At 42.9% G+C, this 12,736-nt stretch overlaps 1 protein-coding gene across 1 annotated transcript in view; it reads right to left on the bottom strand.

Moving 5' to 3' along the window:
- The window catches only part of dlc1 (DLC1 Rho GTPase activating protein), a 696,855-nt gene that overhangs the window by 292,552 nt on the left and 391,567 nt on the right, over window positions 1-12,736 (bottom strand). Inside the window, exon 5 of the mRNA XM_070869823.1 lies at window positions 3,212-3,245. Coding sequence (XP_070725924.1) covers window positions 3,212-3,245 — 34 coding nt within the window. The remainder of the gene's footprint in view (window positions 1-3,211; window positions 3,246-12,736) is intronic.

The following is a 12,736-nucleotide window of genomic DNA, read 5'->3' as shown; positions in this document are numbered from 1 at the left end:
TTTCCATAATAGGATCTATATCATCATATAATGAAAGGGCATGAGGGTTCAATCTGTGTCAGGCATGAGATTCTCTTGTAATAACCCATTTTGAAGCTATAATTTAACTGTTAAAATACTGTCTAGGAATATTAACGTGATTCAATGACGCTTTGTGTTAAAACACTGAATTTTCACCTCCAAGATATAGGTTCAAATCCATCCTAGCAATGGAAGGTAGGATCTTCAATCTTTTTAAAAATCACTTACATGAAATATACAATTCAATCAAATGTATTTTTTAATTTTAATTTTAATTTTGCTTCTCAAGATGGAAAGTGCCAGCTTTGGAGAATGGAACCTCAGTCTAACGTCTCACCCAAAGATTACACCTCCAATAATGCAGCACTCCCTCAGCACGGCACTGGAGTGTCAGTCTAGATTTTGTGCTCAAGTCTGTGGAGTGGGACTTGAATCCACACTTTTCTGATTCAGAGGCGAGACTGCTATCACTGAGCAGAGGCTGAGACCTTGCATCAAGCACTCTCGAATTAGATACAGCACAAGTTAAACTAGTTGCTTTCCAACCCGTTAAGAATCAGCCTCAGCAATGTGGTGTGACCACATCCTCAGAGGAGCCCCCTCGCTCTGCACCAGTGTGACAATTCAATTTTCCGCAACAGTCATCCTTATAACCTTTCTGAGTGACACCATCAATTTAGTGCAGAGCTACGGGCAAATTGACCAGGGCTCAATTCACACAATAATCTTATAATTATAATCAGCTGCTCTCTTCCCATGATCTCTGCATCTCTACATCATTACAGTAGCACATTCAAGATCAGAAACTGGATTGTGGATGGGCACAATTAAAGTGCTAATTCATTCCCCTAAATAGAGAATTCAATAAACATGTGATTTCCATACAAATAAACGTGAAGCAGAATGCACAGGAAGGCAAAATTAACAAGAAATGAAAATCCAAAATTATTACCACAGACACACATTCATTCAGTCAGTCACCAACAGTCAATCACCAGTCTTTCAGCTCTTAATCAGTTTTGAGTTAATTAAGGACCCAGATGTTTTTTTGTTTTGTTTACTCAAACTGAAGGCAAAGGGATAAAGTTAATTTTGTCATCTCTTTGACTCCTGAACTTCCCACCGACTGATTAAATGGAAAAACTGCCAAGAGAGGGAATGATCCCAAACAGATTATTAACTGAAGAAACACACAGTCTGCACAGAATGTCTTTTACATTTTGCACTAAATGTTCTTTCCCCCTCAGTGAGATGAATGTTTTTTGTGTTCCATATAATGAAATACCCTGAAATTGCAGCTTTTAAACTGTCCAGGGAATTCTGTTCAACAACTGTTTATGATTGCTAATATTTTGGGTAGGTTAGTTCATAACTGGGTCTCAATAAAACCAAATGTACAACTTTTTAAAAAGTTAACAGATTTATGGTGCATTTCTCCATAATATTTGAAGCAGGATTTCCACTGGTTTGTACTTTCTTACATAGCTACTTGTTGGTCAACATTCCTGTCTGACATAGCTGATAATTCTGCAGAAAGTTGGGAATGGTGTAGTTTTATGATTTTATTTTAAAACCTTGTACTCATTGAGGTGCTGGGAAAGGGAACACTCTCCATTTCTAGCACTCAGTATCAGCTTTAAGCAGTGGTGTAAACATAGCATAGTTAGATGCCTGACAATACTCCCTCTACTCTGCCTCAACAATGTGCCTCAGTCCCAATCTTTGAAGAGCACCTAGTGATCTTTATTTATTACACCAAATTTAGTACACCAGTGTGGCATTTTTCTATTTCCCACAACTGAGTGAAATATAGTGCTGGATTAGAAGCAGTTTTGTACTTTGGGCCCCACTAAGAACTGAACTGAGAATGCCCAAACTCAATACAATTTGGATCTGAGAGCCAGAAGACAGAGAAGACTACATTGATTCTAATGCAGGGCCTAGGGATAGGATTTGGATTAAGGAGTTTGTAATGGATGCTACTTTAATAGGTTTTCTATCAAAACTCCAGAACTGAGTTAAAATACAGCATATGAAACTGTACAGAGAGAGAAGAAATTCAAATTTTGTTGCTTCATTCATGTTCTTGCACATGGCCCAATCTCATACCTTTCTTTCTTTATTCTAAAGTTTGAAGAAGCATTGTCACACTTAGGACAAATTCTCAGACGAAGCTGGGTACAAATCAGGGAAGTTCCTGATCTGAATGGCTAAATATCAAATGGGCAATGCGTTAACTCACTAAATTATCAGGAGAGTTGCTACTTGAGGCTTCAAAACAGGTTGTCCTGTTTTTACAGGAAATGCTCCAACATATTGGTTAGCTGAAATATTCCCAATTCCAGCATCCACAGTATTGGGAATCTGACTGATTTTGTAGACTAATGAAAATTGAATGAGTACTTTTTCCATCAAATAACCAAAGCCCAGCAACAAGAAAAGCACCTCATGCATGTAAATTACAGTCGTTAGGAATAACATCAGGAGGCAGATTGTGATGAAACAGTTTGTGATGAGACAGTTTGTGATGAGAACACTCAGTCTGCATGGAAATTCTCGATGAAAAGAAAACAGCATAGCAGCATAAAAAATGCAAAAATATACAGATTTGGCTATTTATACGCTGACATCCTAGCAATGCGGCATTTGTTCCTCCAAAACAAAACAACATCCTTTCCCACACAGCAATCTAGCACAGTGACTGAGGAATTAAGAAAACTCTGTCAGAATGTAAATCTTCACTAAACTCTGCACCCAAGAATATGTCTTTAAGCATCAAAGATTTGCATGCGGAGAATAAAGGGCCCAAACTACATTCTTTGAAGTCCAAGCTTGGAATCCTTGACCAAGTAAAAACACCCCACACATGCTAATTTGAAAGGTTAGCCACTTCTACAGAAACTGATGAAAAATGTTCCTGCACAATGAAGTGAGCCAACTCTATTCACACAGATACATAACCATTTATAGCCAATGATATAGACTTCCCGCACCCACAAATGTAATAAAGAAACTCCAGAATTTGTGCACACTAAAAGGTTATGAAATAAACTGAAATGCCTAACAAAAATCCAGTTAAATTTCATGCATTCCACAAAAAAAATACAAGGTTTCAAATTTGTTGTTTATCAACTGTTTGAAAAGCAAAGGGAATATCACGAGTCCGAAAGTAAGATACAAGTCTACTCACCAGCCTTCCCTTTTTCTGATATCATCGGCATTGCCTACAAAAATATATATAAATAAAGCAATAAATAACATTGTAAACTACTGCAGTTGATTTTGTGCAATATGGTAATCTAGACTTCAGACTCAGTGTAAAAAGCTGTACATTATTGGGGTGGAATTTACACTACTGTTGTGGAGGCGAGAGAATGGAACGATGCACAGTTTGCACCTACCCAAATTAGGCAGATTCCCATTCAGCCACAGCTTTTGAATTTGAGATTCATTAAGTATGCAAAGTGAGATCCCAGTGTCACTTGATCTTACCATTGGAAGGACAGGATTTCGTGCGCAGGTGAAACAATTTAAAAGGACTGCAATTTAAAGGTAATTTCACTTGGGGTGCAATTTGAGAGGGCTACACATTGCAACCTTTGAAGAAAAGCCGTGATGGAGCCAGTTTGCTGGAAATCTGCACAGTCTGCAGGTTTGGCACTGCTACAAGAGGTGGGAGTCGCATCCATGGTGAATACCAACATCAAACAGTGCACGAGGGATGCGCAAGGTGACATCAAAATCAGGGGCCCTCGATGCTAAGCTGTTGAGTGCCTCTGAGGAGGCAGCTTGGAGATTGCTGAATTGCTGACAGCATAGAGGGTGAGAGGGTGGGTAAAGCTGGCGACTGCCCCAAAACTGAGGGCTAATATACTTTTCCTGTTTTTTCTTTCCACCATGCTCACTCACTCACGCACAAATGTATACTCAAGCACCACACCATCACACACAGTATACAACCATGGAAGCTGTATTTGAAGTGGTGCCGTCATTCTAACGTGTATTCTTCTTCTGTTACTGGTCTGCCCCACCCCTCCACCACACCCCCAAGAACCAGCTGCAGTTTCCAGTGGTGTAGAAGAAACCAGCACCTCTTAGCTCCTTGGATTATTCTCTTGACTGTTGCAAGGACTGATGTAGATAGTCAGTTTGAGGAGGTCACCCTGGGTGAGATCACAAGAATGATTGAGAGGAATATGTGGTTATGGTAGTGTAGGAGCAGGAACCCGCTGGCAAGGGGTTGGCTCATGGAATTCCTCAGCTGTAGGGTCCAGAGATTTGGAATGCACAGGCTCTGCGTATAAAAAAAGTTTGCTACCTGAGTACTCTGGGGTCCTTTGATACAGTGTACACCATACAAAGACTGGCAGCAATGGTGGAGGGAACCAGTAGCTAAATCTATACCATTCTTCTCAACCACTTATTGGAACTGCAGTTAGTCATGAAAAGCTATGAAAATGTTTGCCCTGATGAACTAAGTACACTAACTGATGTTGCAGGTGTCCCCTGTGGTAGCTGGGAAAGAGTTGGAGGCAAAAACTTCAAGGTCGCTTTGACTGCAGTTCTGTTCTTGTGGTTGTCTGCACGTCAGATTACTGCTGTTTTGTACAACTTTGGTGTAGGAACCAAAAGTTTGCCTTTCCGAAGTCATTTCTTTGACCAAACTTGAACATCCCTGATCTCTAGATCCAACTATTTAAGGCTGAGCTATGTGCACAAAGAATGGAATTTTGTTGCATGACAGTCTTATTATCACTCAGATCTGATCATCTTTTGTAAAGTTACAGGGCTAAAAATTCCATAGCCCCAGAAAATGGGTGTGGGGATCACAATGTGAGATTATCCAGTGCCCGTTCAAAGTAATGCAGGCAGCACACAAATTTTGTGCTCCCTGCTAATTAAAATGACAGTGGCATGCAACCCAGTACTAAATGCGCTCCTGAGTGGCTGCGCGCTTAGCAGAGGGCCCAAGTTTGTGCGAGGCTTGCGCCAATTAAAGCTAGCCTGCACTTCTTTAAGCCAGCCTGCATCTCTTAAAGGGGAGGTGCAATTTGGCAAGTGCAGATGCTGGAAGTCATTGTAGAGGAGTGTGTAACCTACTGGAAGAGTGAAGATGGTGCAACATGGCAGAGAGAGGGCTCCCAGATTTTCTGATGCAGCACCCAAGGCCCTGGTGCAGGAGTTGGACAGGAGGAACGATGTCCTCCATCCACGGGAACACAGGAGGCCCTCCAGATAGGTGCTGAGAAGGGAATGGGAGCTGATAGCCATCACTGTTAATGGAAGCAGTGTAGCCCCGAGGACCTGGATGCAGTGCAGAGAAGAAGTTTAATGACCTCACATGAGTGGTCAAGGTCAATGAATTCATCTTCAAATGCCATATCCCACAAACTGCACCACTAGCCTCACACACTGCTCAATTCACCACACACCCATTACTCATCTATCAACAATCACGACTCATATGACACATTCACATGCTGCATCTCAGCCTCACACATTTACTATTGTTGCAAGCTTCACACCCACATATCACACACACGCTGTCAGCTATTCGATCATGATAGCCACATCAGCCAAACACAGTGAACCACACTCATTGACACACTTCCATCTCCCTTGCAGGACAGGGTGACACATAATCGTAGGCTGCAGCAGCTAACCAGAGGGGGACAGGCGTGCCTCCATATCCTGATCCCGCTCGAGGAGGTGGTACTCGCCATAAATGGAGTGGCTGTGACCGTGGCCGTGGCCAGTGGCGGCGCTGAAACCATTGAAGATGACAGTATGACTTAATCCTCCTTTTCAGATCCCACTTCCCCATCATCCCACAATCTCTTCTGACTTACAAGCTGCAGATGGTGTAAGCATGCACATCTTGCTTTCCCCTGCCCCTCCTCCTCACCACAACCTGCTCTGTGAAGGATGAACCTGTTGTCCTCTCTCAGGATGGCAGCATTCGTCCTCCCCTCACTGCCACTCCGCTAGTGCCCTTTCTGTTGCCTATCAGCCAGCCAGCCCAGACTGCTGCCGGCTATGCTGAGGTGGTGCAGTCTGAAGCTGGGCCTCCTAGGTCCAGAGCTGCTCGAGGTTGTCCTGCAAGGCCATCTGCAGTCTCCCTCACTGAAAGTCAGCAGCCTTCCGCCAGCCATACTGCAGCCACTGGGGTAGCACTGCGTAGGGGCACTAGGAAAGGCAAAGGCACACAGAAGGGTGATTAGTTAACTTTTAAATGAAATATTATAAAGGTTTGATTCATAAAATTGGTTTGGAATGTTTGTTTTGGTTGTAGTTTTTATTGTAGCATTGTGGCCAAGAGGATGGTCAATAACAGAGTGACAGAAAGCTATGGGACTATTGTTGAATGTGGAATTGGGATTGTGTTCACTGGTACAGCAGTTGGATGAGTTGATTACAGACAACCCGAGCACAAATGTGCTGTCTGGGTTACCTCCTGTCTTCCACTTCCTCCTCCTTCTCTTCCTCTTCTTCCTCCTCCTCCTCCTCCTCCTCAGCTGGTCACCATATGCCTGTTATTGTCTGTGCCCTCATGATGGTGAGGTTGTGGAGCATGCAGCAGGCCACACTGAATCTGATGAGTACTACAGGGTTCCTCCAGTAGTCACCCTCTGGTTTGTCGTGGTAGCTGAAATGCTGATGGTACAGCGGACTGCCGCACAATGAAGGCATCATGGCTGCTGCCAGGATACCGAGCATTGATCTGCATGATGTGCTGAGTATGGTCGCGCACCAGCTGGACATTGAGGGAGTGGAATCCCTTCTAGTTGTGGTACATCTCCGAATTGAGATGCAGCACCCACAAAGTAAAGTGTGTGCAGTCAATGGCACCTTGCACCATGGGGGAGTCTGCAATCCTCGCAAAGCTGTGTGCTCGCTCCGCCTGCTTCTCGCTGGCATACAGAGCCTTACTCACCTCCCTCATACAGGAGTGGATGGCAAACTAGGAGATGTTACAGATATCGCCTGTTCCAGCCTGAAAGGAGCCCAACACAAAGAAATTCAAGATCACAGTCAACTTTATAGCTACTGGCAATGCCGCCCTTGCCCTGACTGAGGCTGCATGTCTGCCTGCAGCAGGTTGCAAATTTCAGTGATCGTCTTCTTAGTGAAATGGAGATGTGGAATGTACTGTTCCTCACTGAGGTTGAGGTAGGGGAATTGCTTGCTGAAGTCCGTGAGTGGCCTCCTGCTGAGAGCCCTTCTCCCCCTCCTCCTCCTGCCTCTTCGAGCAGCTTGTCCTGCTCTGTGTCGCCTCTGCTCATTCTCCATGTCATGTTGCAGGCCAAGTGGGATACAAACTACTGCACCCATGTCTGGGAGCAACTGGTCTGAGTAGACTCCTTGCAAGTCAGTATCAAATCATTGAACATGTGCCACACCACTCCTTGTAGACTTACTTTAAAGAAGGTCTTTGGTGCACCAAACACTTCTACAAACTCAGCAACAGCTAGTAGAAAGCAACTAACCTGTAAGTAGGTGATGATCCCTTTAAATAGCAATAGTAGGGTGATCCTTCCTGTTGCTGAACACAGTCAGCTGTGCGACATTAAGAGAGGGTGTTAGCTCCAGCGTTGAGGTCGCAATGGCAGGGCTGGCATCAAATCAGTGTGACACACTGATTGACGTCACGATCTGCCTACTCTGAACGCTCCTAGCGCCGATGCTAATGCACTCACCAAACTGACGTCGGGCGTGGCCTGCACCAGAAGTGTGCACGAGCTGTTTGGGAGCCATTTCGGCTCCCGTAGCACCCAATCAAGGGAGCTACGCAACCGACTTTTTAGCAGACAATGTGTTAAACTGCTTTTTAAACAGGGTTGCATTTTACTTTCAATAATAAAGTTTTAAAATCCTGTTCAAGACTTTGGTGCAAAGTAATCTGTTGTTATCAAATTGCACTTGTTGAACAGTGGGGGAGGGATCATTTTTGACTTCTGCCCAAATGGGCACGAAAACAGCAGAAACTGAGCAAAACTAGTGTTGGAAGGGACCTAATTGAAAGTGCTGCTGGTGAGCTACAGACTTCACAGCAGCTCTTCGGTTGTGGGTAGGCAGAAATTGGCAGGCTGGCAGCTGGTCAGATTTTTTGAGCCTACTCCCGGCCCTACAAAAATTAAAATATTTTTAGGCCGTATTTTACAGCCTCCAACTGTCCCTTTAAGGACCGCTGGTTAGGCCATTCAATGCCGGGTACAAATAGGTGGAGCATGCATGGTGTCACACCCTAATGTGTTTATTTAAGCAGCCTCCCACCAGAACCTGAGATGCCCATATCCAGCAGTGCTCCAAGAAGCTATTGGTGGTCCTTGTATCTGGGATCGCCTCAGATCACAGAGAGTCTGAGGGAGCCAGGTAGCAAGCTAAAGAATTAAGTCTTACATTTTTTCCCCAGGCACCCATTGGAACTACAAGCCTAGATGCCTTATGGTGGCTGTTGTCCAACAGCAGCCAAAAGGCTCTGAGGCTGACAGTCAGGCCTATAGTTGCACCTCTTTTTGGCTTGATTTCTGGTGCAAGATCCTGCTAAGAAGTAGGCCTGTGGTAAGGGTCTAACTGGACTGGTGCAATACTGGTGCGCTCCACCTGTCCAGCCCTTGGGACCAAGAAGCAGGAGCAATATTGATGCTTTATATATATAATGGTAATAAAATTATCTTCATTTATTTTTGTTAATTCAGTGTTATATATAGTAGTTTCAGCTTTATAACCATTTCAGAGTTACAGCTACTCTTTGGTCTAAAACTACTATGTTGATTTATGTATGTTAAAATAAATAAATTAGAATGAGCAACACCCTGAATACAAGCTACAGATACCTCACAGTCTTGCACCAACAGTTTTTCTTTTACCTCGCTCCTTCCCTCATGATACCGCCTTATATTGGAATACAATTTCATTCTCCAGGACCTCATCCAAGTGACCGCTCTTTATGTGAGAGCCCAGAAAGTGACTCTTAGTGGTGTACAGCCAATCAAAGAAGAAAGAAATGACCGTTCTGGTCGGCAAGAAACGAGAAACATTCAAGCACTGGAGTCAGTGCGGAGAAGAGCTACAAGACTAATCTCCAGTGTCAGCGGTTATGAGGAAGGACAAGAGAAACTGCGGGAATAGAACTAGGAAACATAGGTTCAAACTAGCAAAAGGTAATTTCATGATGGGTATCAGGCCAGTGTGATCAATGTGTGCACTAGATTTCCAGATAGAGCATTGAAGGCAAAAACCCTAAAATTAATTAAGAAAGAATTAGATACTATAACAGGGGAGTAGACTGTCGGATATCTTGGATGGATGACTTAAGATGGGCTGAATGGCCTTCCTCCTCTGTAAGTATCTTGTGATCTTGTAATCATTAGTTTCTGCAGCCAAGCTGTGGGTGGATCAATAAGATGGGCAATACTTTTACATCACCTCAGGTCCCCAGCAGGATAGTCTGATACCAGTAAAACAACTAACCCTCTGGTATCAAAGGAAATGCCTGGTGACATGCTGCAGTGTGCTTTTGATCTCTCTGCATTTCTCCAGGCAACAAAGATCCAGCATGAAGGCAAAATGACCCGTCTGGTGTCCATGCTCCACATGTGTTTAATTTGGATTTCACAGGTCTAAGGCTTGCAGCATCGCAAATGTTGTGGAGCCAGACTGTTAACGGAGTAAGCTGGTTCCATTCAAGATGTAATATAATTAAAAAATATATATAAACAGGGGGTGGGGGCTGTCCTAGTGTGCCATTTATATTGGAGAATGTCTTCTTGAAGCGGTTCTGTAGTGCTGACTCCCTTCCCTGCTGTTTAAATTGTCGGGTGGTTTCTACAGAAGATGAAATACATCAAGACCATTTTGCATGTTTTTGCATTACAGTTATTTTAAGGTTGCTGTTTGAAATTATTGTATTTAGTGCGGTACCTTCATAATAGCTAGAAAGATCCATATAGGCTAGTGATAATAAAACAGTTTTGTTACATAGGAACAGGAGTAGGCTACTCAGCTCCTTGAACCTACTCCATAATTTTATTAGATCATGCTGATCTCTGCCTTAACTTCATTGAACCGCCTTTTCTCCATAGCCCTTGATATCCTCACTGAACAAAAATCTATCGATCATTGTCTTAGAAAATGTCAATTGTCTCAGCATCCACAAACTTTGGTGTGAAAAAATACTTCCTGATTTTACTTCTAACGGTCCTAGCTCTGATGTTAAGATTTTGAGGTGAAATGAATCTTGTGCAATAGCACAAAATGGGAGATAGCCAATCATTAGCCTGTTTACATCCTGCCTGATTCATTACCTCTGCCCCCTTTATTCTGGATTCCCCCACACAAGAGGAAATAGTTTCTCTACCCTATTGAATCACTTTATATTTTAAACTCCACAGTTAGAGCATCCGCAATCTTCTAAACTCAAGGGAATACAAACTAAGTTTATGTAACTTGTTCTCACAATTTAAGATTCGGTATCATTTTGTTACCCCCCTCCAAGGCCAATATATCATTCCTGAGGTGCAGAGCGCAAAACTGAACACAATACTCCAGATAGGGTTTGATCAAGGCTCTATGTAACTGAAGCATAACTTCCTCCCCTTTGTATTCCAACCCCATTGAGACAAAGGACACATTTCCATTAGGCTTATTGCCTGTATGTAAGTGGTGGGAGTGCATTAGCTGCTCTTAGCCCACTGAAAGTCATGTTTTTGACTGCTTAGAGGTAGGAATGAAAACACCTACTTTTAGAGTGTTCTATGCACCAATGTGTTCACGCTACCTTTCTCCGGTCAACTTCAGGTTTGCTGTTGGCAGTAACTGCTCAATAATAAATTGGCTGGCAGTTAAAACTGTTTTGGTGCTTTTACATTCCAGTGCCGAATCTGGGAGCATGTTATAGTGGTCTTCTGGTGCCACTTGCCTCTCTTTACATTTCCAGCCAATGCCATTCCCCTTCAGCTGCTTGGTGTAATTGGAGCCTGCAGCTGTTTATCAGAGCCTCAAAAAACTGGGTCTGTGAGTCTGCCACCAGGAAAAGGAACCAGATTTAACAGCATTAAGTGGAGTGAAAGGGTGCTCAGACACTAGTCTCCCATGATCCAAACTAAAGATACAACAAAAGTAAAAGCATTTAAAAATGGGGTAGAAATGATTTGTGAAATGCTCTAAACAGGATGGTTTGTCGGCTGACCATCAGTACCCAAGAAACAATTTTGACGCACAATGAACTGTGCCTAACCAATCTGCTTGAATTGCCCAAATGAACACAAATAGGAAGCATTCAGAACAGAGGCAATTAAATGAGTTTAACACAGCATGCAACATATCAACTGTATTATATAGAAGTGGCTTACTGTGGAGATTTTACTATGTCTCAAAACATTTCTGCAAAATCAGTGTAAAGAGAAGGTGAGTGCAGTGGAGACAAAGGCCTGCCTTTTCATATTGAAGAAGCTGTCTATCTGATTTGATGCTAACACTCTGTGGCTCCAAGTCATATGAACAGACTTACTTATCTCTCTGCAATCTACGATGAACACAATTTTAGCTGTTCACTAGATAAAAGAGCATGATTTAAAAAAAAGGTCTATAGAAAAGAAATGCCACTTAACAACTGTTAATTAGCAGTCAAGGTACCTTAATTAGGCTTCTTCAAATTTAGGGGTACCCTTTGTGCTCCAAGATAAATGGTACAAAAGGACTGACTAACAGGAGTTACATTCTGAGTAATGACGGGGAGAGAAAGAATTAATCTCTGTCTTGTGTGATCACATCACTGATAAGAGCAGTGTCTCATTCTTAATCTGTCTGGCTACAGCCCACTCTCCCAATCCCATTGAATATAAACTGATGTTTATCAACGACCATTCCAAAATATCCCTAAATCTAAACAGGTCTACAAGCTGCATCTTGGTGCCATTTAAAGCCATAACACCACAAAGTTATAGAGATGGGAAATGTTTCCAACATGATGCATTGAGTAGAGGTGTGACAAATATTAAATAAAAACAGAAAATGCTGGAAATCTCAGCAGGTCAGGCAGCATCTGTGGAGAGAAACAGCGTTAATGGTTCAGGTCTGTGACCCTCCGTCAGAACTTGTTGCCTGTGACAAATATTACGTCTTTAATTCACTGTCAACCACTTTCAGTTCTAATACGGCCATTAATGTTAGCCCGCCTTTTTCTCTGTTCAGATGTTGATGATCTGCTGTGTAGTTCCAGCACTTTCTGCGTTGTTTAAAAAAAAACATTTTCACTTGATTTAGGTTTCAGCATTCCTTACGTATTTTTTTTTAGAGTAAAGTTCATATCAATTCCAATAACTCGGGCCCCAGCTTGGAGTGTAAACTCTACACATTGGGGTAGAAATTAGTATGCAATGCGTTTGTTTTCCGGGCATAAAACGTGCATAAAGGATAACAATTTAACAGGCTTTGGTCCCAGTGCTAAACTCGTGGAGTCCATTTTTCAGGTGTCCCAGATGGACGCCTAAAACAGGCCTTAGGCCCATTGAATACATTACAGGCCTAAGGCTGGTTGAGAATCGCTTTTCGAAATCTATCTCTGAAGATCGGGCCTTACCTGTTTAGGATTCCTCAGCAACCCTCATGGCCATCAGCGACAGGTAGGTGGAAATTTAAAAAATAATTCTGTGGTGCTGTGATTATGCCTTGCCCCTTGCCAATAGTCTGCTCCAATCACCCCTCCAGTGAT

Source organism: Pristiophorus japonicus, chromosome 2 (assembly GCF_044704955.1).
Source record: "Pristiophorus japonicus isolate sPriJap1 chromosome 2, sPriJap1.hap1, whole genome shotgun sequence".
NCBI lineage: Eukaryota > Metazoa > Chordata > Chondrichthyes > Pristiophoridae > Pristiophorus > Pristiophorus japonicus.
This window is presented reverse-complemented; position numbering and strand designations above follow the sequence as displayed.